Genomic DNA, 27129 nt, shown 5'->3' on the forward strand with positions numbered 1-27129 from the left:
TCTCTGGACTCTGACCACCAAACTATCTCATTTTGCTTTTCTGGGCACGGAGGGGTCACTCTGTCACACGTTCTTTGTTCCTTATGGCACAACCTTGGCATGCAGCGGCAGTATACGGCTTTCTGCCACCCTGGGCATCCTGAAAAGCGATGGTATGAAGTTAACTCCCTTCCACCCCTACTCTCTGTTCCTTCCAAGCTGTTCTTTTTTCTCTGTATTCTGACATTTGATGATTACCCCAGGCCTGGAAAGTCAGAGGACGGGACATTAAGAAGGCAGAAGAGAGGCTGGGAGGTGAAGCCATTCCACCCTGAAGTTTGGGGATGTGTTAAGAGGACCATGCTTGGTCCCCAGCATGACCCATCCTGGTACAGCCACAGGCAGGGATGCATTCAGGGGCCTCTTCATTAGGGCGTGGGGAGCCTTCCCTTATGTGTATTTCTACCTACACCCAGCATGTTCAGCAGGTGATGCCTCCCTCCCGCTGGGAGCATGACCACCATCACCCTGGGAACCCCAGCTCTGCTCAGAAGGATGCCTGAGGGTGTGGGAGGACCAGCTCCATAGTCTGAGTGTTAGATGCCAGGATGCACTGACCACAGAGCGGAGAGCTCCCCCAGACACTGAGGTCGCCTTTTCTCTGGACAGAAAACGGGAGTTTGCAGTGGACACCGACATCCCCAGAAGCATGTGCCCTGGAGATTCTAGCGAGGGATGTCAGGACTAACTTGTCATCGGTACTCCAGCCCAAGACCGTGGCTTGCTTCTGCAGTAAGGAGGAGCAGTGTTTGTACAATGAGACCAGCAAAGAGGGCAATTCTTCCCTTGAGGTGAGTAGTGGAGGCTGGGGGAGGCGGGCAAGTGGAGGGATGCTGTGAGTGTGTTCTCTCCCGGGCAAGTGTATATAGGGAGGAGGATGGAGCTGTGGTGGGTGAGTGGCGCAGGGGCCATCTTGGGCTACAAACATGTGTGTCAAGTGGAACATCCATCGTTGCCTAGAGCACCTCCCACTCGATCGGGCTTAAAATGTTCACCTCAGCCTTCCCCATGGTTCCCCACCATGGCACTGAGATGTAGGACTGGAAGGCTTACCTGTGCTTCGGGATAGAGGTCTCCAGCGTAGCTGCCCTGACTCCTTCCAGACCAGGGGACCTGAGCCCACTATGCCCAGCCACAAGAAGCCCTTATAGAGCATTATAGACGGTAGCTCACCTCTCTGTGGGGTTGGGAAGAGGGCATGGGATGCTGCCTTCTGTCTCCCAGCCCTGTTGGCTATTTCCTCAGTCTGAGGAAGTGTACCTTCTTCAGTTTGGAGAAGATCCTCTCCGTCCACACTTGTGGTCGAGCTTCTTGACCCAAGTCCACAGATTTTGCCTTATTTCTGCTTTGCAGTTTTGCTTTTTTTATTCCCCTCTCTCTGTTTCTCCCCCTATCTTGCTCTACCAAGGATTCCAGAGAAGGAGGTATGCTCTGAGAGAGGCGAAGCTGAGAGCCTGCTACAGGGCCAGGTGGGGGATTGTGTAGCTTTGGGAAGGTACTCACAGTCTTGGCCTGTTCAGGACGGTGCCGGAGGGACTGAGACAGCGGGGCTTCTCATGGCAGAAGTGTCAGGGCAGATGGTCTTCAGCTTGTGGACACCAGCAGCCCTGCTGTCATTCAGGTGACCAGCTGCAAGTGTGATGGGGACACCTTTGGCCGCTTGTGTGAACGCTCCAAGGACCCGTGTGATGAGCCATGCTTCCCTAACGTGAACTGCATTCCTGGGAAGGGCTGTGAGGCCTGCCCTCCAAACACAACTGGAGATGGACGTCATTGTGCAGGTGAGTGTGGGACAGGGCCCTGGCAAGAGGAGGTCCAGGTGATTGCTCAAGGGTTCTGGTGTTTCTGTCTTTAGCAATGTGTCTTTCACCTCATGATAAGAAGCTGTGATGGGGGAGGACTTAGAAAGGGGTGGGAGATAGTGTGGGGATGCAGGAGAGGATGCAGAAGCCGAGGATGGGCCTGGACCAGAGCAGCCTCAAGACCCTGCTGGAGAAAACATAGGGAAAGACTGATGGATAAGGCTAATTGATCAGAGGCTAGCTAGGCTCTCAGGTACCTGAGCATCTTCAGAGACACAGTGCTCAGGGGCTCTGCCTTTGACAAATCGGGGCATCTGGAGGTGTTGCTATGGGGACCTCAGAACCTCAGTTTTCCTTTGGGTTCTTTCCTATGCGTCTGCTCCTCTTCCTCTGAGCCAGTGTTGTCACCATGACAGAGGTGACAGTGCAACCTTTCCAATCTTCTAAGGCTGCCACACACAACCAGGAGACTGGCGCCTTCTGGGTGGGACCAGGAGACAGATGTGAGGGGAGAAGGGGAGGAAGCAGACTGACATCTTTCTCCCACCAGCTTCTGGGTCCCTCTCTGGCAAGGATGCTCTGGTCAGCAAGCCATGCCCTGTGCAGAGGGGAAAAACCACTCACCTGGCAGAAGGAACGGTTGCTTTACAGAGACACGCTTGAGGAAGATGTGGGGAAGGCAGTGTGGGGTTCAGAGTGACGAGCACAATACAGGATGGGCAAGCATTGGGGGGGAGGGAGAACCAAACAAGATATCCTAGGGTTAGGCTCCAACAGGCGGCTCATCGCCCATCAGCTGCCTCGTCACGGCGTGGCTGATTCCCCTTCTCCCTTTACAGCTCTGGAGGACTCCTGCCCAAACCGTTCCTGTCCCGTGAATTACTGCTATAACAATGGCCATTGCGACATCTCTGAGGCTCCAGGCTGCCAGCCCACTTGCACCTGTCCCCCTGCCTTCACTGATAACCGCTGCTTCCTGGCTGGGAACAGTTTCACTCCCACCATCTCTATGGGTATGACTAACTGCTCCTGCCAGCCCCAGTCGACTCTCATATATGGGGATGAAAGGAAAACCAGTGTCTGAGGTCCAAGTTCCTCAAAGGCACAGATCAGAACTGAGGTGGTGAGTTTGAGGCTGGAGGACATGATGAGGAGAGCTCTCCCAGTGTGAACCACCAGCCTCGGACGTGTGCAGAGGACAGACAGAGGCAGAAGAAGCCTCAGAAGTGTAGAGAGAATCTCTTGTGCATCGTGTGGAAGCATCAACTGTCAATAAGATGCTGTTGGCCTCCTAGCTTAGGCAGGAAATAGGGAGGTAGAAGGTACAGAGAGGGGATTTCTGCGATAGTCAGCGGAGAGAGATTTGCTCTAAACTCTTAGGAAGAGGGTGGCATGAAATTGTGGAGAGATAACCAGCCTTGTGGTGAAACTTAGAATAGAAAAAGTTATGAGCTATTGGGAATAAACCAAAGCTTTCAGCCTAAGAATTTATTGATAATAGTTCAGTCTCAGAGTTGTTATTTCAGGAAATAAAGTGGCTGGGTGGAAAAGCTCACGTTTACACAGATGGCCTGGCCAGTACAGGAGCAGCGGGGCGCTGGCTTTCAGTGACCTTGCCATGGTGGACGGAGCTGTCTCTCTGAGCCGCACAGGATAGAAGTTGGATAAGTCTGGGAACCCTCTGGGCCTGAGACGGTCTTCTTTATCTCCAGAGCTTCCCTTAAGGACCATCGTGCTCTCTCTCAGGGAGGATGAAAACGCCTCCGCCGCTGACGTCAACGCCTCGGTCAGTGCTGGGCTCCCAGTGGGAAGTGGATCTTGAAAGGGTCTCACAGGGACCTTGCAGTAGCTTACACATCCTTCAGCTACCTTAATTTCCCAAAGAGGGGGAGCCTCTTGCCCAGGGGCCGTTCAAGGGCCTAGGATGCCAGGAAGCTTCAGGATTAGAGACCACAGAATGTGTTAGAATCACCAGCTTGCCCTGAGAAGAATCTCGGGTGGCACGTCACTCCAGTCTGTCCCTCTGGGTACTCCATGATTCTCACTCTCTGGCTGCTATATGGCAGAAGTCACCTCCTCCCTGATTCCCCAGAGGGCACGGGGACTCCTCTGATACCATGACCTTGTCTATATCCCCATTAAGCAAAGTAGCCAGATTGGTGAATGGCAGGAACTCTAGACTCCTATACACAGGAACCTGAAACTCTACCCTGCTTCTCTCTAGAGCAGGAGCAATAATTAAACAAGCAATAATTAAATAATTAAACAAGCTATTTATATCAACTTTGTATATAAAGTGGACGATAATAAGTAGTACCCATCAGTAGGTTGTATTAAGACTTAAATGATAATAGTGTAAAGCACTTAGTACTGAAACACAACAGGCATAATTCAAAGTGATTATTACTATTAATACCCTGACTGCCAGAGACATTAAATCCCAACGAGTCAGGTCTGGTGACATTCATCTGCTACCCTTGACCAAAGGCTCTTTGGATATAACAGGTGACAGCCCCGGCACCTGGACATCTCTAGGGCTTAGCTGAAGAGTTTGTGTTTGGTACATATGAGGGTGGACTGGGATCAGAGACGGAGCAGAGATGTTCGTCTCGCATGTTCCCCTGGCAACGTTACGGCAGAGGGGAAAGAATGCCACATTCTTCAACCGCTGAATATTAAGCAAGGACCCAGGTCGGCCACTGACCTGAGCCTGGGTGTGGGAATGAAAAGAGCAATCTAGGCCCCACATTCAAAATTGGGAGAGGCCTCTCTAATCCTCATTAGGCCTATATCCTCCCATCCCCCATCTTCCTCCATTGTAGGTGGCGTACATACTAGAGAACCTGGACATGCGGGCTTTTTTCTCCAACAGCTTAGTGGAACTGATACGAACGTAAGTGAAGCTGTCCCCCATGGCTCCCCTCTCCCTCTCTCCTGCTCCTCAAACCCCCCCGCTGTACCCCTTCCATACAGCTCTCCCGGAGCACAGCCCTCGAGCAAGTCCATTCATCACTGGAAGGTCATCTCCCACTTCAAGTACCGTCCCAGGGGCCCGCTCATCCACTACCTGAACAACCAGCTGATAGGCGCTGTGATGGAGGCCTTCCACCTGCAGGCTCGGCAGAAGAGGAGTGGAGGAGCCAGGAAGGACGTCCACTTCTTCCCCATCTCAAGGGCAGATGTCCAGGACAGGATGGCTCGTGAGTCACTATCTTGGAGACAATGCAGGGATTCGTTAGAGGAGAAAAGCAAACAGAGGGCCGTGACAGATCTGCAGGCCATGTCAACCCTTGGTAGAAAGTAATGTGTGCAGCAGGTCCACAGCTGAAGCAGGTTAAGTTAGCTTGGCTGTCTGTAAATCTTTGAATGAATTTAAAACTTCCCACAACAGCTACTTTTAGACTCAGAACAAGGACACAAGATGTAGCTGGTGGGCCCATGTGGAAGTGTCACTGGTATTTATTTCAATTCCAGGCTGTCTGATGGCTTCAGTGTATTTTCTTATTTGCTTGCTTGGGGTTGGGGACAAGATCTAACTGTGTAGCTCAGGTGGGCCTCAAACTCCCAATCCTCCTGTCTTAGCCTCACAAGTGTGGGGATTTCAGGGATAACACCACAGCACCCAGCTGGCTCCACTTCCTTTAGTAAAACCATTCACGGTCTTCTTAAACTATCATCATGCTGAACACACAAGGGCTTCCCCCCTCACCTACACAGAGTTCTACACAGAGTCCCTTAATCCTAACACCTTGTCCTCCAACTGAAGAATCTAGAGACTGGTAGGAGAGAGGACTCCTTCTGAAAGGATGTGGCCCAACTCAAGCCAGAACACATGGTCCCAATGGGAAAATGGGATGGGGTTTCTGGCAGCCTCTGGTTCTCCTGGGCAGGGAGCAAGGGAGAAAGAGGAACAGCCCCCTCCCTAGCTTCTGAAATGGAGCAGAGAATAGGGTAGGGACTATGCCCAACTTGGGAGAAACTGCTATTCAACTTGGGTCTAGCACCTGATGAGAGCGGCTTCTAGAAACCAGTTTATGCTTCCTGCCTTTTAGAGCAGTAAAGTGAAGTCTCTCCAACTACTGTGCATTGGGTAGCTGCAGTGGGGAGACAGGCACAGTCAGGTAAGGGGGCAGCCCCGACTGTGTTCACCACAGAAAATGCATCGAGGCACCCAAGAGGCTTTTAGGGGAGTCAGAAGCTCAATGAGAGCTTTGGCTATGTAGCAGATTTGAGGCCAACCTGGGCTACATGAGCTCATATCAGAAAGAAAGAAAAGAAAGAAAGAAAGAAAGAAAGAAAGAAAGAAAGAAAGAAAGAAAAGAGAAAGGAAGGAAGAAAGGAAGAAAAGAAAGAAAGAAAGAAAGAAAGAAAGAAAGAAAGAAAGAAAGAAAGAAAGAAAGAAAGGAGAGCCAGGTGGTAGTGTGCATGCCTTTAATCCTAGCACTCTGGAGGCAGAGGCAGATAGATGTCTGTGGGTTCCAGACCAACCTGGTCTACAGAGCATGTTCCAGAACAGACAGAGCTACACAGAGAAACCCTGTCTGGAAAAACCAAGAGGGAAAGAGAGAGGGAGGGGGAGCGGGGGGGGGGAGGGGAGAGGGAGAGGGATGCAAGCAAGCTAGGGAAGAAGAAAATACAATGTTTATTGTAGAAAGTTTAGGAAACATGCAGTTACACAAATAAAAAAGAAAAGAAAATGCTACAGATCCAGGACTCTAGGCACTTGACCAGATGTTTCTCAGGATAAACACCTGCCTGAAACTTGACTACCTGATGGAAAAGGGATGAATTTACCTCTGTGGTTTGCTTACTCATGTATCCTTTTCCTGCCTACAGTGAACCTAAGTAAGCTGGACGAGTACTTCGCATGTGATGGCTACAAAGACTACCACCTGGTCTACAGCCCACAGGATGGTGTCACCTGTGTGTCCCCATGTAGTGAGGGCTACTGTCAAAATGGAGGCCAATGCAAGCACCTGCCAGATGGGCCCCAATGCAGGTGGGTAGGGGCCTGGGGCCGGAAAGCAAAGCACTGGGGAACTCAGATTTGACGAGACACCACAGTAGGCCCAGGAAGACAATGTCCCCTCCTAAGACTTGACAGTGGGATGGCTTCCCAGTGGCTGGAGGGTGAGAAGCAGAGAAAGTGGGCAGTAGGAGAAGGGTGTGTGGCACTCCTCTGCATGGAAGAGAAAGGCGTACATTGCTTCTGAAAGCCAAGCTAGTCACAAAAGGTTACTCCAACCATTCCAGACTTGGGGAATACTGCACTGAAGAGAGAGGAGGCTCCAGTAGGCACCCAGGAAGTAAAATACCAGGGTACCAGAGCTTCCTAAGAATGGATACCCTCCAGACCTTGTAGAAAAGTCCCAGTGTCTTAACTGGTCCCAGTTCTGCCCAGGGGACTCAGTCTAGGGACATCCCTGAAGCTGGTTCCTTAGGCCTCCTCCATACATTAACAAACTGTGTCTTCCCCGAGGAGAGGACTCTAAGTCTTCAGGGACACAGGGGCTTGTCTTCCAGTGTCCCCTGTTCACTCTTGTTCAGGACTGGTCAAAGGAGATGAGCCGAGTCGAGGGTGCAGGGCACCCTTTGGGAGATAAGGGAATGGGTTTGTGGCTGTTTGGGCACACATACCTTTGCCTGCCACCCTTCTGAGCCATCCTGGTGGTATAGAATGAGCTACCCAGATGTGGTTTTTAAGGCTATGCCTCCCTCCTTTGATTGGTGACCTCAATTCAAAATGGCCTTAGAGCTGGCTAGACCCTCCACTCAGCTGATAGCCCTGCCTGTCCTGCATAACCCCTGGTCCCCAGGAGTGGAAGGCCTCCTCACTGACCACAATGCATTCTCTCTGTCTTCAGCTGCGCATCCTTCACCATCTACACATCCTCGGGCGAACACTGTGAGCACCTAAGTGTGAAACTTGGGGCATTCTACGGGATGCTCTTCGGAACCCTGGGCGCCCTCTTGCTACTGGGGATCTTAGCATTTATGATCTTTCACTTCTGCGGCTGCTCCAAGAACAAGTTCTCCTACCCTTTGGACTCAGAATTGTGAGGCCCTGTCCCTGATGGGCAGCTGCACCTAGGACCTCGGGACCCATCCCTCAGTCTGCCTCTGCTCTGGGGGACTGGAAAGGGCCTGCGGCATGAAGATGATTTGAGACTCTCCAAGAGTGAATAAACCAGACTCTACCTGTTTAGTAGACTGGGGGTACAGAAAAAGGCCATGGTGGCCAAATATACAGATGGATGGGTTTCTACACAGATATATCAGGAAGGAGGATATTGCTTATATATGAATGCAGACTGTGTGCGCGCACACACACACACACCCCAGAGTTAATGGATGTGACTGGCTTTACATTTACCAAGATGTTTTTACATATAACACGGGCTTACTTCTCATTAAAATCTATTTAAATAAAGTCTCTATCTTTTTATGTCTTCAAATTATGGATTCCATACCAGGTTTCTTCTGGTGGCTGTAACGTTAGGCACAGCACGTTCTTCCATTCCTCATAAACATAGTTGTGACAGTTGCATATTAGGGGGGTTGGGGTGTGGAAAAGTCAGATGGTGGAGCCCAGCCCTATGGCAGCTCCCGGCTGCCCCATGCTGCTGCATCGGTGGCCTCAACGCTGGCTTGGTCCTTGCTTCCTCCTGTCTCACCCAGCCCTGCACCTCAGCCAATGCTTCGGGAGCACTGGGTTCCCAAAGACTTCTGTGCTGGAGCCTTGGTCCCTGGCACAGCCATGTTGGAGAGGTAAACCTTCAAGAGGCAGAGCCTAGTACAAATAGATTAGGTTATAGAAGTCACATTCGGGAAGACTGGAGTATTTCCCAAAGGACCCCAGTTCCCCAGGGAGTGAGTTTTTATTATACGAGGAGAGCTTGTGCCCTTGGCCTCTTTTGCATATAGCAGACAGGTCTCTTTTCTGTTTCTCTGTCACTTGACTTAACCAAAGGGTTAAACTTCACTTAGAGGCCACATATTTGCTCATCAGGGCAGAGCCCAGCTGGCCCTTGGCCCATTTTCAAGGCTTTAAATTGTCAAATAATTAGTCAGGTTTGCCTCCAAAATCCTGTACTAGTTTCATCCATGCTTAAAATACTTAATAATGTATCCTCACTTATTAAAATTTTTCATAAATCTTAAAAGAGATTAGAAATCCTTACCTACCCATGTGAAACACAAGAAAGACTCTCACTGTATTAATTTCCCCGTCCTTGCTAGCAGAGTCAATTCTTTTTCCATGGGAGGCACCACATCTTCCTTCTGTGAGCGACCTCTTTTGGCTATGTGTCCCTCTTTCTGCTGGCCTGCAGGTCTCTCTGTAGAGCAAGGACACTCTGTTCTGCTAAGTGTGATGCAAATCGATTTTTTTTTTGTCCAGTCTTGTTATCTCTGTTGATGCTAAACATCCCCTGCTAACTTTACTCTGTAGTAGGAGACATTTTTTTAAAATCATTGTTTATTTTGTGTACAGGAGGGGGAGGGGCAGCATGTGTGTTGAGGTTGGAGGACAGCTTGAGGGAGCTGGTTCTCTGTTTTCATAATGTGTGTCCCAGGGGTCAAACTCAGATCATTAGGCTTGGTAGCACTGTCTTTACTCACTGAGTGTCTTCCAGCACCCTAGACATCCTTGAATGTTCCTCAGCATACAGCATGGTCTCTCTTCTGTTTAAGGCACTCACCAATCACACCAAACACACACACACCAAACACACACACCAAATACCACACCAAACACACCATCATAAGAGTTTGAATCATTTGCAACCACTCTATGAAGCTCATTCCTGCCCCACGCCGAGAACACAAGGACGTCAGCTGAAAGCACACACACCCCTTTATTCAGAGCAGCCACAGAGCCATCTGTTGTTTTTATTAACTACTTAACATACTCATAGAGCAGCTTGGTCATTATTTCAATGCTGGGAATTAAAACCAGTGTTTTGTTCCTGCTGAGAAATTGCTCCAAGACTGAGCTACAACCACAACACACAAAGTACTGACTATGTGCAAGGAGCTAGGGACATCACAATGGGCAAAGGATATGATTATAGTTGAAGGACCGGTGATAAAGATCGTATCAGGTAGCCGGGCAGTGGTGGTGCACACTTTTAATCCCAGCACTTAGGATGCAGAGGCAGGCGGGTTTCTGAGTTCGAGGCCAGCCTGGTTTACAGAGTTCTGGGACAGCCAGGGCCACACAGAGAAACCCTGTTTCGAAAAAAAAAAATTTTTTTTTATCAGGTATATCAAAGAAGAATGGCAGTCGGTATGTATCGTGAAAAGGGCATTGTGGGTAGAGTATATTGAGGCTGGGCAGAAGGAGGTGGAGAGGGAGGAGGCACTGAGCAGATGTCTGGAGGCAAGGCCTTCTAAGCAGACAGAACAATACACACAAAGGCCCCAAGACCCAAGACCTGAGCAGATCTGGCGCATCCAAGGAACAGCCAAGTTCCTTGCTTTGCGGCTTACAGAGAACAGCCGAGAGAGGCAGCTACAGCAGTACCCATCATTCACCTGTTCTACAGGCTGTTGCCCAAATTTGGCTTTTCCTCTGAATGAAACGGAAGAGTATGAAGCACAGGCCTGCCACATGCTAGGAAGAGAAGTTTCCAGCTAATATCCGGGGATGAGACCGGGTGTTCAGGTGGGCACAGGTACCAACAGGGAGTCTGTAGTCATGGTGAGAGACAGTAGCATCTTAGCCCACCTGAATGATGGTTGCCGGGATGGCGAGTTCGTGGGGAGAGTGGAGTGCTGGCCATTGTTCGAGGAAAAGAAACCGGTTGAATTTTCTTGTATAAACTATGAGAGAGAAAGGAAAATGATTAATGGTTCAGCGGCATGAGCGGCTGAAGGGTGCAAGTGGAATGAACTGAGCAAAGGGAGACGCCGCAAGTGAGATTAAGAACTTCAGATCTAGGGGCTGGTGAGATGGCTCAGTGGGTAAGAGCACCCGACTGCTCTTCCGAAGGTCCAGAGTTCAAATCCCAGCAACCACATGGTGGCTCACAACCATCCGTAACGAGATCTGGCGCCCTCTTCTGGAGTGTCTGAAGACAGCTACAGTGTACTTACATATAATAAATAAATAAATCTTTAAAAAAAAAAAAAAAAAAGAACTTCAGATCTGGGAGCACTGAGTGTGCAGGGTCCCCTCGACATCCATATGGTCAGGCCGAGTGAGCAGCTGGGCATGCGCATTAACATTCGCTGGATGTAAGCTCTGGCCTCAACATCCACGTGGTCAGGCCTAGTGAGAAGCTTCAGGCTTGCGCATTAGCACTCGCTTGGTGTAAGCTCTGGCCTGGACATCCTTGTGGGCAGGCTGATTGAGCAACTGGGCATGCGCATTAACATTCGCTGGATGTAAGCGCTGGTATTTCAGGTTTTCTTCTCCCCGCCTACTTCACTTTTTCTTATTCCTCTTTTGGATTAAAATCTTTTTTTTTTTAATTAGGTATTTTCTTTGGATTAAGATCTTAAGCAAGGCATGCTTTTACGAGAGAAGAAAAACAAACTACATCTAACTTTAAAATAATGGCAGGCGAGCATGAGCTACGGCAAGAATAACTGCACGTTATAGACTTTCTTTTAAACCCATTTGAGTCTGTAACTTGACATTTAAACCAATTTGATGTTCTATGTGGTCCCCCCTCACTTGGATCAGGTTCTCCCCAGCTGTACCGATCTGAGATGAACAAATAATGGTTCTTGCCCTGAGAGAGCTCTCTATGGTTTGGTTGTGTCTCTGGAAGGTCCTTGTATTAAAGGCTTGGTCCTTAGGGTAGTTCCACAGTAGGTGGGACTTTAGGAGATGGAGTCTGAGGGGATGTGCCCTTGAAGGGGGTTGGGTACCTCAGCTCCTTCCTCTTCCTTTTATTTGCTTTCTGGGCTGGCACACCCGACCTCTGTCATCTGACATGATACACATGTCACTTGATACACAAAACAATGGATAACCCTATTTTGACCTGACCCGAAGCCCAGAGCAATGGGTTTGCCTTATTTTGACCCAGAACCATCTCAAGCGTGAGCAGAGCAGAAATAAGCTTTTTTTCATTATAAGCTGTTGATCTCACATTTTGCTCTAGTGGCAGCTGACTAATACAGATTGCTCAAGGTTCAACAGGCTCCAGGGCAAGTCTTGGTAAAAATGTCAAACCAAATCAGGCAACAGGAAATCACTCCCCAAATTCCCACATAGTAAAAACATCTAAGGCACCTGGGATCCCTACAGATAATCTCTGAGGTCACACTGAGGGTCACTGAGTACAAAACAGAAGAGCACAGGTGAGTGATCAGGTCTCCCTTTACTGAAATACAATAACCAGGCAGAGGATGCAAGGGACATCTCTGAAAAGAGGTCAGCCCCTCCCCTTGCACATACACTCAGGCATAAGTGGACCAAGGTCTTGTGGTCAGGTATGGGGGAGGGCTCTCGAGCCAGCTGGCCTTCATGAGAACCTTTGGAGTCCATAGCACAGAACCGTGGCTGTGGTCTGTTGGTAGCGTCTGGGCCTCGGTGGCATCACCATTCTTCTGGCACAGAGGCCATGCCTGGTTGCAGCTAGCATTCCTCAACCCCTCCTGATGCTCAGTAAGGACATGTGGACAAGTGGCATACGGGCGTGCAGTTCACGGCGGAGCTGGAAAACAAAATAACATATGGGGTACCCAGCCTATCTGCCTAGGAGCCCACTTTAAGGCAAGGATGAGAAAGGGGCAGTGCGGGGACATCCACAATGCTTCCTGGGCCTCTCCCGGGCCACTTAAAATTTACAGCAGGTGCTCTGAACTTCATTCTGTAAGACATAAAGGTAGTAAGGACTGAAGTAATCAAACCTACACAGCTAATAGAACCCAACCTCAGATCTGCCTGACTCCTGGGCCATTGGCCAGACCTCAGTAGAAATCAGTACACTTGGGGCTGGAGAGATGGCTCAGCGGTTAAGAGCGCCGACTGCTCTTCCAAAGGTCGTGAGTTCAAATCCCAGCAACCACATGATGGCTCACAACCATCAGTAATGAGGTCTGATGCCCTCTTCTGGGATGTCTGAGGACAGCTACAGTGTACTTACATGTAATAAATTTAAAAAAAAAATCAAAAAAAAAGAAAAAGAAATCAGTACACTTAACAAACTTCATAAAGTAAAGGAATAAAATAGAATAACAATAACAACAACAATAATAGAATCAGCATCAATCCCATGAGGCCTCACTCCTAGACCTCAGCTGCCTGACCTGATCCTGAACTCCACGGTTGCTCTCTGACCTCTGAAACAGTTGCTAGTTGAGATATCAGTTCTACACTCCACTGCGGCCTCTCTTTCCCATGAGGATTTGCACTCGCCACTTTGATGTTTGTGACAGACACCTGCCATCTGTCCTACATCAAATGTTGATGCTCTATGGACAGGAAGCCTCAGGAAGAAGGTCAGTGAGCCTCCCTTGTTACCAGAGAGTCTGGAATCTCTTAATAACCCCAGGTAGTAATTGGTGGGTACAAGAGCCAAGCATGGCTGATTGGACGCTCCTGCTCAGAGCTTTGGCCCTGCAACCAGCAGCCCAAAGACGATGTCCCAGTGGGAACCCACTTGTGACAGCACATGGAGGAAGCACGACATCCACTGACAGTGCACGGCAAGAGGACAGTGTCCTCGGAAGCATGTCTTCAAAGCTGCTCTTCTGCCATTCCTTTGCTTCTGTGCATCTGGGGTTCTCTCTCCCCCTTGTTTGCAAAGCAAAGAGCTTTGCCTGCCCTAGCTTTGCCTAGCTTTGCCTGTCACTGTAATTCTCAGTTCTAAGACCTGAACATTTAAGATCTGAAAACAAACTAGATCTGGGGCTGGAGAGGTGGCCTGACGGTTAAGAGTGCTTGCTGCTCTTCAGAGGACCCAGGTTTGATTCCCAGCACCCACCTGGTGGCTCACAATCATCTGTAATTCCTGTTCCAGAGCGTTTGATACCTGCTGTGGGTCTCCACGGTCACCACTCATAGACATAGTGAACAGATATACATGCAGGTAAAATGTCCATACACATAAAGTGAAGATAAAAATTAGATGTGGGGGTAGAGACATTTATTTACATTATAGAGAGTAGAAAAAAAAATCAAAGGAGCCAGACAAGACCAGAGAGTGACAGAGGCAGGCTTCTTTTGCATTCACCGAGGGATCCTACCGGCAGGGATAACAGCAACTTCCGCTCTGTAAGGGCAACCACCTCACCTGTCTATTCTGGCAGCAGGACTGTACCCCTTACATAAGCTGCTGGTCTGCCCCTCGTCAGGGTCTATTCCTTTACTAGGTGGCAGGGAGCATGAACTAATGTGACTCTCACTGACTATGGAAGGTGCTGGCTGAAGTCTGAGACATTTGCCAGAGCAGGGTGGAGGAGCCATTATCTTAGGTGGTACACCAGGTCTAGCCTCACTGTTCACAGAACAGGTTCACGAGACCAGCACTGAGCTAGGCCTGTGACATTTATACTGAACTGACCCAGTCTAGTCTTCCAATCATTCATAGCATCCCCAAGAGCCTTGACCCCAGAATTTTACTAATGGTCTAGGAATAAAAGAATTTCTCTAGATTGGTATTCAAAGACACCCCAATCTTCCTCTTTGCCTGGAGCATATCTCCAAGGGGTTTTATATCTAGCATCCCTATTTCATGTCTTTTCCCATTTATGATGTGTTTTGAGATGTAAATCACAGTGGCTGTGATGTTAGGCTTGTCAACATGATGCCATCTAGAATCACCTGGGAAGAGTCTCAACAAGGCATTGTCTGAATCAGTTTGGCCTGTCTGTGCAAGGTTGTCTTAGTAAGTCAGTTAATGTGGGAAGGCCTCACCCACTATTGGCAGCACCATTCCCTTGGCTTGGGTACTGGACTATATAAGAGTGAAGAAGATAAGCATGCTTGTATTTGTTTTTTCTCCTCTGCTGTGGATGTGCTATAATGAGCTGTTTGCAGTGCCTGCTGCTTCGACTTCCCTGCTGTGGTGGTTTGAATGAGAATGGTTAGGGTTAGAGTTAGGTATTTTGAATACTTGGTCCTCAGTTGGTGGAATTGTTTGGGAAGTATGAAGAGATGTAATGTGACCTTGTTAGAGGGGTTATGTAACTGGCTTTTCCAAAGCGCATGGTATCTCTATTAATTCCTTGCCTCATGTTGTCTCAAGATAAGTGTTCTCAGCTACTACACAGTGCCATTCATGCCTCCTGCTTCCATGCTCCCTGCCATGATGGTCATGGATGCTAGCCCTCTGGAACAGTACGCCTCCAATAAACTCTTTCTTCTATAATTGGGCTTGATCATGCTGTCTCATCACAGCAATAGAATTCTACATTAGAAATAAACCCTTTCTACCATAAGTTGACTTTTGCTAGGTTATTTTCTCCCTGCAACAGACATGAAACTAGGACCATGGCTGTTGCAAACCAATGAGACCAGGCATGTGAATTATGGGATAGGGAAGTGGTTTTGTGTAGCTAGAGCTGTGATAAGCGTCTTCCATAATGTGATGGTTTGTATATGCTGGGCCCAGGGAGTGGCACTATTAGAAGGTGTGGCCCTATTGGAGTAGGTGTGGCCTTGTTGGAATAGGTGTGCCAATCTTGGTGTGGGCTTTAAGAGCCTCATCCTAGCTGCCTGGAAGTGAGTAGTCTGTTATCAGCCTTCAGATGAAGATATAGAACTCTCAGCTCTGACTGCATCATGCTTGCCTGGATGCTGCTGTGGGGAGCCATTCTGGACTCCCTGGCCAGCAGACAGATGGAAGTCTGTTCCAGGCAGTAAACAAGCCCATATTTGGTGGATGGCACGCCCCTAATCCCTGATTGGCTGAGCAAACCTGCCTGGTGAGGTGCTGTGACCTGTGGTGATTGGTGGGGGTGTGGTTGTGGCTTGAGTGGGGAAAAACAAACTGGATATACCCAGAGAGGCTCGGGGGAATTGGAAGGGGATTTTGTAAAGAGTAGCTGCCTGAGTAAACTGCTTTAAGAAGAACCTGTGGTTGCGTCTTGCTTGCTGGTCAAGAGGGACTTGACAAATGGTGCCGAAACCCGGGACGCGACATGCTGCCATGCTCCTACCTTGATGAAAATAGACTGAACCTCTGGACCTGAAAGCCAGCCCCAGTTATATGTTGTACTTATAAGAGTTGCCTTGGTCATGGTGTCTGTTCACAGCAGTAAAAACCCTAACTAAGACACATATGTATGGAGAAAGTCCATGAAGAATGAAGGGCACAGAGCTGAGCGGGACAGAGGAAATCTCATGATTGTGTTTGCACTGCTGGCTCCAGCCGACTCCAAAGCTGGAGGAGCCACCTGTAGATTTCTCAGACCTTGACTTTTCCAAGTAAACTACCATGCCCTGGTTCCTGCTTCTTACAACCCAAATCTCTGCTTACTTTCCCATTAATATCACTGGCTCTTTCAAAAGGCCTGCACTCCCAAGACCTGAAAAATTGGATCTGGGGCTAGAGAGATGTATTTATTCACATGGCAGAAAAGAGATCAGAAGAACTGAGAAGCTTGGCGAGATCAAAGCCAGGCAAGAGCATTCAGCCCTAATGCTCTTTCATGGAGTTATTGACCTCCCATGCCCTGAAGATGCTCCCTGGAGTTCCCAAGAGACCCTCACTTACTCCTGGTGTACATGTACCTGGTTCATCAGCTTCTCTCTGGCGTTGTGCTCAGTGAGGTCCTTAGGGGAGACCACGGTCAGCCGTACAAGGAGGAAGCCTCCATCTTCACCTAAAGGTTGAGAAAAGACCAGAGGCAATGCAACCACAGTGACTCATCTCCAGCTTGGGCCCCTCTCCACAAGTATCTACACTCCTACCAGAAAATGTGTGTGCATCTACACGGATCTAACATTTACTCACTGCAAGCAGAAAGGAGGACTCCCTTCCTAGAGTAATTATGCCCACTGCAGTGTCCCCATAACCAGTGAGTGCAGTCCACAGTGTCTTAGGGTGCCCCCATATTTGAAAAAGCCAAAGAGAAGAGCAAGGAAGGGAAACTGGAAGTGGATCCAGAATGTTCTTAAGGCCTGGAGACCCTGGATGAGTTAGTTGGAGAGGACTCTGGGCACGGAGAGTGCTGGAGAGGGTGGCCCACTGAGTGTTGCCCTGAAAGAATGCTGGGGAGGGGCTGGCCCTCCAAGGGGCACCCTGAGCTGGATGCTGTTCCTCCAGCAGTAAGTTGGTAGTGTCACGAGGTCTCCTGGCTGAGCCTTTGTGCCTTTCCAACTACCAGAAAGCGCTACCTTTTTTGTTTTTCTTTTTTAAAGATTTATTATATCTAAGTACACTGTAGCTGTCTTCAGACACACCAGAAGAGAGCATCAGATCTCATTATGGATGATTGTAATCCACCATGTGGTTGCTGGGATTTGAACTCAGGACCTTTGTAAGAGCAGTCAGTGCTCTTAACCACTGAGCCATCACTTCAGCCCCTTATTTATTTATTTATTTATTTTTAATTTTTGTGACAGCTAGCCAGTCCGAGGCCAGGGATTCCTAAGTTAGTCCCAGCAGCCCACGGGGTCATTTGTTTCTCTAGAGAACTTTGCCTAGACTCCCTGACCTGGCACTGACTGTTTTTGTGCCTGATTGTCACCGAGCCAAGGAAATTAATAGCCTGTGAAGTTGTGGATTTGGAATTTAAGTACAGTAAATTTCCTTGAATTGAGTGCTCAGGACTCTCTCCTGAGTCTTTCAAGTGGCTCAATGGCGGAGTGTCTGTGGCTACTTCATTCTTGGGCACAGATTTCTTTTGCAGCTCTTAAACATTTATTGATCTCACGACAGCATCTATCCCATCAGCTTCCTCTCCTTTGTGCCGAGGAGACTCATTCCCCCTCCTCTGGTGTTGCAGTAGTTTTTGTCAGCTTGACACAGGCCTGGACATATCCAGGAAGAGGGAACCTCACAGAGGAACTGCCTCCATCAGATTGGCCTGTGGGCGTGTCTGTGGGGCACTTTGTTGATTACTAATTGATGTAGGATGGCCCAGCCCATTGTGGACAGTGCCATCCCTGGGCAGGTGGGCCTGGGGTCTATAAGAAAGAAAACCAAGTGAGTCAGGAGAAAGCAAGCCAACAAGCAAAATAAATCATTTCTCCCCAACTTGCTCTTGGTCCAGATAGAAAGTCAGAACATCTGGTGAATTCACTTTTGGGTTCTGCCTACCGACTGCAAAGTGTTTTTATATTAATCTTGCCTAGAATAAAAAAGATATACAATAACATGAATGTGATTAAATATTTCTTTTGTTTTAATTTCTGTTTTTGATAGGGTCTTACTACATAGATCAAGCTGGCTTCAAATTCACAGTCTGCTTCTGCTCTGCCTGAGTGCTGGTTTGCAGGCCAGAGATACCATGGCTGAGGGTGTAGCATAGATACAGATAGAGTTGACAGAGATGAAAGGGATAACAGAGACAGAGACCAAATAAAGATGACACAGGTAGAGATGGACATAGAAACAGAGGCAGAGATGATAAAGGCAGAGGTAACAGAGATAGAGAGATCAAGATTGAGTGAGATGATGGAGACATAGATGACAGAGTCAGAGATGGCAGAGCTGTCACAGAGAGATAGAGATGACAGGACAGAAATGACGAAAACAGAGATGACAGCGACAGAGATGGCAGAGAGAAAGCTGACAGGACAGAGATGACAGAGGCAGAGATGACAGAGACAGAGAGGATGGAGGTGACACAGAGAATTAGAGATGACAGGGACAGATTTTCAGGGCATGAAGTCAAATGTAAGGGCCCAGGCACACGAACAGTGTCAGGCACTCCATCACTGAGCTATATCCTCAACTCATGATTAACATTTTTATTTCCCTTGCCCAAAAAAGTAGAACAAGGCAAAGATACTCAGGAATGAACCATAAGGAGAAGATAAGCAGTAGAGGCGGACGCTCCAGCTGCCCACAAGCTGCCCTTACAGGAGAGTTGCTGACAGTGTGCCTCTTTGAGACACTTCTGTTGTTTCAGAAATGAAGGTTTAAACTCCCTGAATGTTGTTTTGTTGGTTTGTCTAAAATCACTCTTTATGGTGTAGAACACAGTAAATATGGCCACCAAGCCCCACTTGTGTGCCCTGCACATGCTTACCGGGCAGCAATTTGGACACGTTTGCACATTCTTTCCTTCTGTGTGGGCATTGCTGGCTAGAGGCTTCCAAGGCATGAGGGTCAAGTCTTTTGAATAGCATTACAGATCTCATCTGAAGCACAGTAGCCGCCCAATAGTTAACTTCACAGAAGTTAGACCTGGAAAAGATGGTGCTCATCTACCACAAAGCGAAGAAACTAGCTGCTTTTTACCGACCAGCCAGGAGATCAGCAGAGAGGGGCAGATCCAAGGCCTCTCAGGTTAAAGCACAGCCAAGATCTCAACCACTTTTGGAAAACCCAGTTTTACATTCATCACATACACATCACTACATCACACATACATCACTACAATACACATCATGCTATCACGTATTTGTCATGACATCACACATACATCACTACATCACCTATACATTTCACACACATCACATCACCTATATATCACTACATCTCATACACATCATGACATACATCATCACTACATCTCACACACACACACACATCATGATATCACACATACATCACAACATCGCCTACACATCACTACATCTCATATACATCTTAGCTGCTTTTTACCGACCCACCAGGAGGTCATGAAATGCCAAGGAGAGGGTGCAATATTGGCCTTTAGTTCCTTCTTTCAACTCAACTCCTTAAGGCTACTCCAAATCTCCAAAAATCTCTCATGGGAGTTTTGCTTACCTGGATCATGTTTTGTGGTTTTCCTAATCCAAGCAGAGGATGCAGATGTTGTAGGATGCATCGGGGGCTTTGGTGAGGCTGTGGTCTTGGCTAAGGTGATGTTTGGGGTTTTGCTGGTGCTAGCTGTAGTTGAATAGATAGGAAAAGGAGGGCGGCTCTCTGTGAGGAAGGAGCTGTTGGTTGTATTGCCTGTGGTTAAAGTCTCTGAGGTAGCAGAGCTCTCGGTGGTAACCACCACTGAGAGACTGCTGCTGTCCAGAGCCGTGAAACTCACGAAGGAGGCTGCTTCTCCCATTGTTGATCCAGCAACCATGGGGACTGTGATGGTGCCCAAGACCTCAGTGTGGCTTTGTGTCTCAATAGAGAGTGTTGAAGTGTTTTCCAGTTGGTTCCTTCTAACTGTAACCGAAGTTCCAACAGAGGTAAGAGTCTGGGCCACTGCTGTTTCGCTTTCTGTGATTGCACTAGTGGAGACTGTCCCCTCAAGGGTGGTGGCAAGGACCGGGGTGCTGGCAGTTGACAGGATCCCAGATGAGCTTGTGGTCTCGGGGAAAATTGGTTTTCCCTCAGTGGGTGGAGGCAAAGTTAATATCTCAGAAGTGAACAAGGCTGCCGTCACTTCTGTAGGGCTGAGGCTCTCGCCTGGGGCCCCAGAGATGGTGATGGTTGTTTCTATTTCTGTGATGCAGGTGGTGAGTTTAATATGAGTGATGTTGAAGGCAACCAAACCCTTGGCTGGAGTTGCACTGTCGGGTCCCAGGACTCGTGAGCTGCTGAGGACCCCAGCTGAACTGTCAGAGGAAGAGCTGCTCTCTGAAGACAGGTGCTCCACTTCCGTGGAGGTGTGTGCCAACGTCAGGAGGTCAACTGTGATCTTCCTTGCCTCTTCAGAGCTGTCATCGGTACAAAGGGTGTCAAAGACGGCTTCTATGGGGTCCCACACTGTGCCGGTTTGGACAGTGCTCATCCCAGTTCTGGGGCTGTTGCTTGGTGCCAATGTCTCTGTAGGGATGGTGTGCACAACCATGAAGTCGGAAGGTATTCTTATTGAAACAGTTCTGGTCTCCATTACAGTGGAAATGGTTTGGGTCTTCATGGTCAATTCAATAGGCGAGATGGTCTGGGTATCCAGGGATGATGGTGCAGGGGATGTGGTCAGAGATGATGGAGTAGGGGAAGTGGTCAGAGATGATGGTGCAGGGGAAGTGGTCAGAGATGATGGTGCAGGGGAAGTGGTCAGAGATGATGGTGCAGGGGAAGTGGTTTGGGTATCCAGGAATGATGGTGTAGGGGAAGTGGTTTGGGTACTCAGGGATAATGATACAGGAAAAGTGGTCTGGGCATCCAGGTGCGATGCTGTTGGGGAGGTAATCTGAATATTTAGGGTTGACAAATTAGGAGAGGTGGTCTGGGTCTCTAGGGATGATGCTGCAGGAGTGGTAGTATGTGTCTTCCTGGTCTTTGTTACAAAAGAGGTGGTCTGAGTGTCCCTGGAATTGACCTCTGAACTGATACTGGTTGCGCTTAAGGCATTGGAAGCAGTTTCAGTGTTGAGAGTTTGCGTGTCTAGAGGAACATACTGAATCAGGTTGGTGGTCTGGAAGGCTTTCTCTGAGCTGGGCCTGTCCCTTTGAGTGAAGGTGGACACTTCCATGTTGTTGGTTGTCACCAAAGGAACTGATCTGCTAACATCGAGACCTGTGTGGGGTGAGAACAACCTGGTGAGTGCCAGTGGACTGACATCACAGTTTATGCTCTGGGTGCTATTGGGTGGCATGGAGGGTCATCTTCTACATAAACCTAGAGGATGAAGGCAGCACAGAGAAGTCAAAGCCTTCGCAGCAGCCCTGAAGACACACTACCCCAACTAGTGCTCTCTGAAGCCCTGACAACTACCGCCTGCCCCAAAGGATCCCAGCTGACCACGGGTCTACAGCTCAGCCTCACAGCATACACTGACGACGGCAGGCAAAGAAGACAGGAATCCACACGAGCCAAGGACTGCAGAGCAGGGATCCAGGGATGATGGTGTAGGAGAAATGGTCTGGGTATCCAGGAATGATGGTGCAGGGGATGTGGTCAGAGATGATGGTGCAGGGGAAGTGGTCTGGGTACTCAGGGATAAACTTTCTGAAGAAACTTTGTCACTCTCCCATGGGTGGTTTGCCCACCCCCCCCCAAACAAATTCCCATAGAAGTATGTTCTTCAAAGTCTAGAATGACCTATGGTTTCATCTTTAGAGATAACTGGGAGGACGGGGAGAGGAGCCTCCAGCCTGAGTGGAATATGTCCTAGGAAAGCAAGCGGTCAGGGAGTTGGAGCCAGCTCACATGGGTAAAGGAAATAATTAGTGGGCGCACACGCACGCACGCACACACACACACACACACACACACACACACACGCTTGCAGGAGCTATTGATTGCCTTCTTCATGTGGGCATCTATGCCTAAGCCCACGCTATTTCTTTGAGGCCCCTGGTCCACAGAACCCAGCCCAGATCAGAGGGCGTGGCTGCTTTCCTCTTCCATACCTCCATACTGGGCGTGAGAAGAGTATGGAAATACAGCCTGGTTTGAGTCTTGCCTCTGTTGCTTGTTCTGCTGTGTACTAACTCTGTGACACAGGTCAAGTCTCTGTGCTCCACACTGGTACTTTCTCATCTGTAAAGTGTGACAGACGGGGTGGTCCAATGGTTGGACACTGCTAGCAGTGCTGGCCCCAGGGTTAAATTCCTCCCTCTAAGCTGAAGTCCCCTTGCTTTTAGGTGGGTGGCAGTGTCTTAGAGGTGCGCACCTTTCCTCAACGTTATCGTGAGGATTTAAAAGGCAATGTTGGACCTGCCCGGTGGGTAGAGCTGCTGCTTGCTACCAAGCTTGGTGGCCTGAAGTTAAAATTTAAGATTCAAACTGTCATCTGGTCTCCACACATGTGCGCGCTCTCTCTCTCTCTCTCTCTCTCTCTCTCTCCCTCTCTGTGTTTATCTAAATTCTGAACTCTGGGTTTGATTGAGAGATCCTAGGTCAAGGAATAAGGTGAGAGAACCTTCAAGGGTGATCCCAAAATCAACCTCGGGCCTTCACACACATTGTACACATCCTCACACACAGCCAAACACATATGGATCCACACATATGTAAAAGCATTTCTCTTTCACACACACACATAGAAAAAATGGAAAATGGGAACATTGATAAATAAAGTGTATATAGCAAGTTCCATGCAGTCAGGGCAATGTGTCAATAACAAATAAATATTTATTTATTTAGAAATTCTGTCAATAAACTTAAAAAATGGAATTTTAAAAAAGTGATGCCCGGTGTGACATGTCAGTGTGTGGTCTCTGCTGTAGCAGTCCCCATGCCATGGGGACGTGAACAGCAGGGGCTGTGTGGGGGAGGGACTGGATAAATCAGAAGTCTCAGTAGAACGCTGTTCAGTTTTACTATGAACCTAAAGTTAGCCTGAAAACGATCTATTTTAAAGTGTGTGTGAGGGGTTTGGCGCAGTGCGAGTTAGTCACAGATCACTGTTAGCCCCCATCTTTCAGAAAAGCCTGCCTCTCTCAGAATCTCCCTGCCCAAGCAGTTTGTGACAAACTTTTCATTCAAAGGGCAAATTTCAAAGAACAGCTGGGCTAGGTAACGATGTTGGAGGGAGCAGAGCTACCTTAGCTTCCCTAGGCCACATTCTTCAGTTGACAGCAAAATGATCACCAGCTGGCATCTCCCAAGCCCCTCCTCCCTCCACCCCACTATCTCATGACTAAAGAGGGACTCCCAGACAGTGATGGCCGCAGGGCCACCATGTGTAAGCTGACCCATCTGCCAGCCTGCACACTCGTCTATTCCTCAGGCCATTAATACAATTAACAAAAATGTCTCCCTTGCCCACAAAGAGCTGTCTTTGCCAGCACTGACACCCAGAGCTCCACCAGGGAGGATCCCGGGGGGGGGGGGGCTGTCCTGTTCCTTACCTGGAGAGCTCACACTGATGCCAACCTTCCAGCAAAAGACAAGGAGGGGCACAGCCAGGCCCCAGACAGAGCCCATCGTGCCTGGCCCTGACCACCGCTGCCTGCCGGACCTGCCTGCTGCCTCTCCTCACCACCCTTTCCTGCTTCCTCAACCCAGGGAGGAGGGGCAGCCGACTGCCCAGGTGCGACTGGGTAGGTTCCAGGAGGCAGCCGGGTGACCACAAACGTGCAGGCTGACAGCAGGTTCATGGTCCCACTCCCCACCCCGATTCCCATGCCTTGCCTCTCTGATTTGATCAGTTCCATTCTGAAACCCTCCCCTGGCACTGAGAATGGCACAAGAGAGATGGTGTTTACCCCACTCACCCATACCCGGTGTCCTAGCTTCATGGGCAGACCCAAGTTTATCTACTGAGCCTAGATTTTATCAGTTCTAGGGACCAAGGGCAAATAAGAGAACATTTCTTAGCCCCAACTTCTTGATCTGTAAAACGGACACACTATCTGACTCAGGACACCACCAAAGTTCTTACACAACGTCTCCTATACATTGCTGGTGCTCAGAGAAAATGCATCTATCTCAGTAGCTCAAGATATAAGTGGGAGCCCTCAGCCTTGACCAGTCGATGTGAATGGTCCTGAGGTCTCAAGGGGACAGTGTCCCAGTGTGGGGGCAGGACTCTAACCTCTAATAGCTTTCTATATTCAAAATCCTGGGATTTCGCAGCAAAGTCAAAGGCAGGACCAGGTCTCCAGTCAGGTTTGAGGATTCAGGATGCAGAAGATGGCATGATGCTGAGTCCAAGAGCCAGCAGAAGGAGATGACTTGGGGACACTTAGGAGATTAGTTCCCAAGGCAAGGAGTGATGTGATGGGCTGTATTTTCTGTATGCCTCCCCCAAAACAAAGAGGACTCTGACTCCTCAAGGACCAAGGCCTAGTGCTCTTAGGGCCATACCCGGTGGCCAGACAAGGTTCCGTGGGCATTTTAAGTGCTTTTGGATGAAAAGCAGCTCTGGGATGGAGAAGACATCTCGGATCTGTGTCACAGAATCACAAAACTGAGAACAGGAAGGAAGTGTAAAACTGTATCAAATGCTCTGTCCTGTTTCCGACTCTGTCCTTAACTGTGGGCAAAAAGCTGTGTGATCTTAGACCAGTAGTTTGCCCTCTCTGGACCTCAGTCAGGAAGACTTCTGAGGGCTTCTTGGCCCAGCAGATTGAGATTAGCTGCTGGCTATCTGACAGTATCATCTAGAACTTTAGTGGGCACTGTGGTGAAGGGCTTTCCCTCCTGGGAGGAGGAGCTGTCATCTTGGGGTGTGTCAGCCTCTTCAGAAGGGGCCGTGGAGTCTGTGTGAAGTTACCTGACACTGGAGTTGAGGGTCTTGGGGAGTAGTGGAAGGAACACAGTCCGCAGGCTGAGCCTCTTCCTTTCCTGGACTCAAACTCAGCTCTCTACTCTAAACAGGTGGAAGGAGGAGGGACCACTGCATTCTGGGAGACCATGCCATGTAGCCATATCCCCATGTGAAATCTACCCTTTAAGGAGGTGGAGGGAATATGGCAAGAGGGCAGGTCTCTGGGCAGTCCTCCACCCTCTCCTGCTGCACCCATGCAGAGCCAGGGGCTTCCTCATTCCAGGGGCAGCTTACTCTACGGACCAGCATTCAGGTGCCCTTTTCACCCCAACAAGAAATTCCCCACTGCATTTCCTCTTCCAACTGAAATGGCCAATAGCCCTACACACTTGAAAATGAAGACAAACAAACAAACAGAAAAACCCTAAGAAGATCTGGGCCAGTTTCTGTGGAATGAATTTATAGTCTTAGCTGGTCCATATAAAAGACATACAACTCAGGTATTTTATTTACAAACTGTAAGCCTAGATTGGACAGGTTTGGAGTTATACTAACTTATTCCCTAGCTATAAAGTGTCTTGTCACTTACTGTTTCTCCTGACTGCTTAGTGGTCATGGTCCATCTCCTCGTATGGCAACCTCCTCCACCTCCACCTCCATCTTCTTTCTTCTTCTTCCTCTCCCTGCAACCCCCTCACTCGATCCCCATGCCCCACCTTTCTCCCTCCACTGCCCAATCACAGGCTCCACCCTCTCATTGACCAGTTATACTGGGGAGAAGTTTCACATAGCATCACTTGGTTGGTATACGTGAGAATCAACCACATCTTGAGAAGCCAGCATTTAACATTCGAATGCAAGCAGCATCAGGACCAAACCACTCCAAGTTTCTTCTTTATCCAGGGTTATTTCCAAGCCTGGCTGATGGCCAGCAGCCCTGAGGGCCATCACAAACTTCACTGGAAAGTCCTTGGACCATTTCTTCACAGCCCAGCTCAGCTCTCACCACGAGTTAGCACAAAGCACAAGTCTCACTACATTAACAAGCACATGCTTCTATATGTCAGACATTGGTCTCAGCTCTTGAGGTCATACATCACAGAGGAAAACAGACAGGGCCGGCCCTCAGGAGCTAAGTCCTGAAGACTGGGTGGGCAATGAACAAGGGAATAGGAATTTGTAAGTGACCGAGAAAGAAAGAGACATTGAAGAGCTGGGGTATGTGGGTGTATGGGTGCATGAGGGGCGTGGCAGTTCAGGTTGCGGTACTGAATAACAAGGGAGGAGGTTGTAGGAGCATCTAGAGAGATGTCAGAAGCTTAAAGCAGAAAGGTTTATGTAGTGAGAATTCTGGAAGTTTGATTTCCTTTTAAAAACTCAGAAATGTTTTAAGAATGTGGTTTTGTTTTAATCCCAGGTGTGGGATAAGGGGCTGCTTCAGACTGTCCACAGCAGCTGACTATGATTTGCCTCATGCTCTGTCAGGGGCGTGATTTTGCCAGCTGCAGATAATTTCTGCAATTGTGTGACCTTTGGAATGCTGGGGACTTTTCAGAGGGTCTATAAATGCTAGGGCCCTGAGGGGCATGGTAGGCTGTCATTTGCAGTTTGTTAAGTAGTGGTGCACAAAGAAGAAACAAGAAGAAAGTGGGTATCCTGACAGTGAAGACCAAACTTGCCCCGAAGAACTCAGCAGCCCCAATCAGCAAAAAGTCATCTGAGGATAACGTTGGCCCCTTTCTCACCCCTGACTTTATTCAAGGATCTCTTTCCTTTCCTCTCTATCCTTCTTTCTCTCTTATTTAGTGTTAGGAGGTTAAAAGGGTAGAGAAAAGGGGTAGAGAAGGGTAGAAGAAAGAAGAACCCACAAAGCAGCCAAAGATGGCTGCAGGTTAGGAATACCAAAGGACAGCTGGGGCTGGAATCACAGGAGTATAAGAGATGGGAGTGGGGGGGGGAGCAGAATGGCAGGGGAGGGTAACGGGAATTCTGTGGGCATCCGAGGCTTTACTCTATCAAAGTATAAGTTACAATAGAGTTGTATGTCTTCAGTGGCTTTATCTACGCTCATAGAGTCTGGCTTCATTCTATA

General features: G+C 48.8%; 2 protein-coding genes across 3 annotated transcripts in view; one reads left to right on the top strand and one right to left on the bottom strand.

The window, feature by feature from the left end:
- Muc4 (mucin 4, cell surface associated) overlaps nucleotides 1–8271 on the top strand; it is a 49204-nt gene extending 40933 nt beyond the window's left edge. Inside the window, exons 21-28 of the mRNA XM_021185610.1 lie at nucleotides 649–830; nucleotides 1661–1820; nucleotides 2681–2854; nucleotides 3554–3627; nucleotides 4664–4734; nucleotides 4815–5041; nucleotides 6678–6840; nucleotides 7706–8271. Of these exons, the coding sequence (XP_021041269.1) occupies nucleotides 649–830; nucleotides 1661–1820; nucleotides 2681–2854; nucleotides 3554–3627; nucleotides 4664–4734; nucleotides 4815–5041; nucleotides 6678–6840; nucleotides 7706–7901 (1247 nt within the window). The 3' untranslated portion in view covers nucleotides 7902–8271. The remainder of the gene's footprint in view (nucleotides 1–648; nucleotides 831–1660; nucleotides 1821–2680; nucleotides 2855–3553; nucleotides 3628–4663; nucleotides 4735–4814; nucleotides 5042–6677; nucleotides 6841–7705) is intronic.
- Nucleotides 8272–12165: 3894 nt separating this feature from the next.
- Muc20 (mucin 20, cell surface associated) lies at nucleotides 12166–23873 on the bottom strand. 2 transcript variants are annotated; one of them, XM_021185126.2, is made up of 4 exons: nucleotides 23677–23873; nucleotides 19700–21397; nucleotides 16531–16622; nucleotides 12166–12508 (listed from the first exon to the last, which is right to left on the bottom strand). In XM_021185126.2, the coding sequence occupies exons 1-4, from the start codon at nucleotides 23750–23752 to the stop codon at nucleotides 12440–12442; spliced, it is 1935 nt and encodes a 644-aa protein (XP_021040785.1). In that variant the 5' UTR covers nucleotides 23753–23873; the 3' UTR covers nucleotides 12166–12439. The 2 variants fall into 2 exon arrangements, with proteins under 2 accessions (XP_021040785.1, XP_029326115.1); XM_029470255.1 differs by lacking the exon at nucleotides 12166–12508 and adding an exon at nucleotides 12592–12664.
- Between the last annotated feature and the right edge of the window lie 3256 nt (nucleotides 23874–27129).

This window comes from Mus caroli, chromosome 16 (assembly GCF_900094665.2).
Source record: "Mus caroli chromosome 16, CAROLI_EIJ_v1.1, whole genome shotgun sequence".
NCBI lineage: Eukaryota > Metazoa > Chordata > Mammalia > Rodentia > Muridae > Mus > Mus caroli.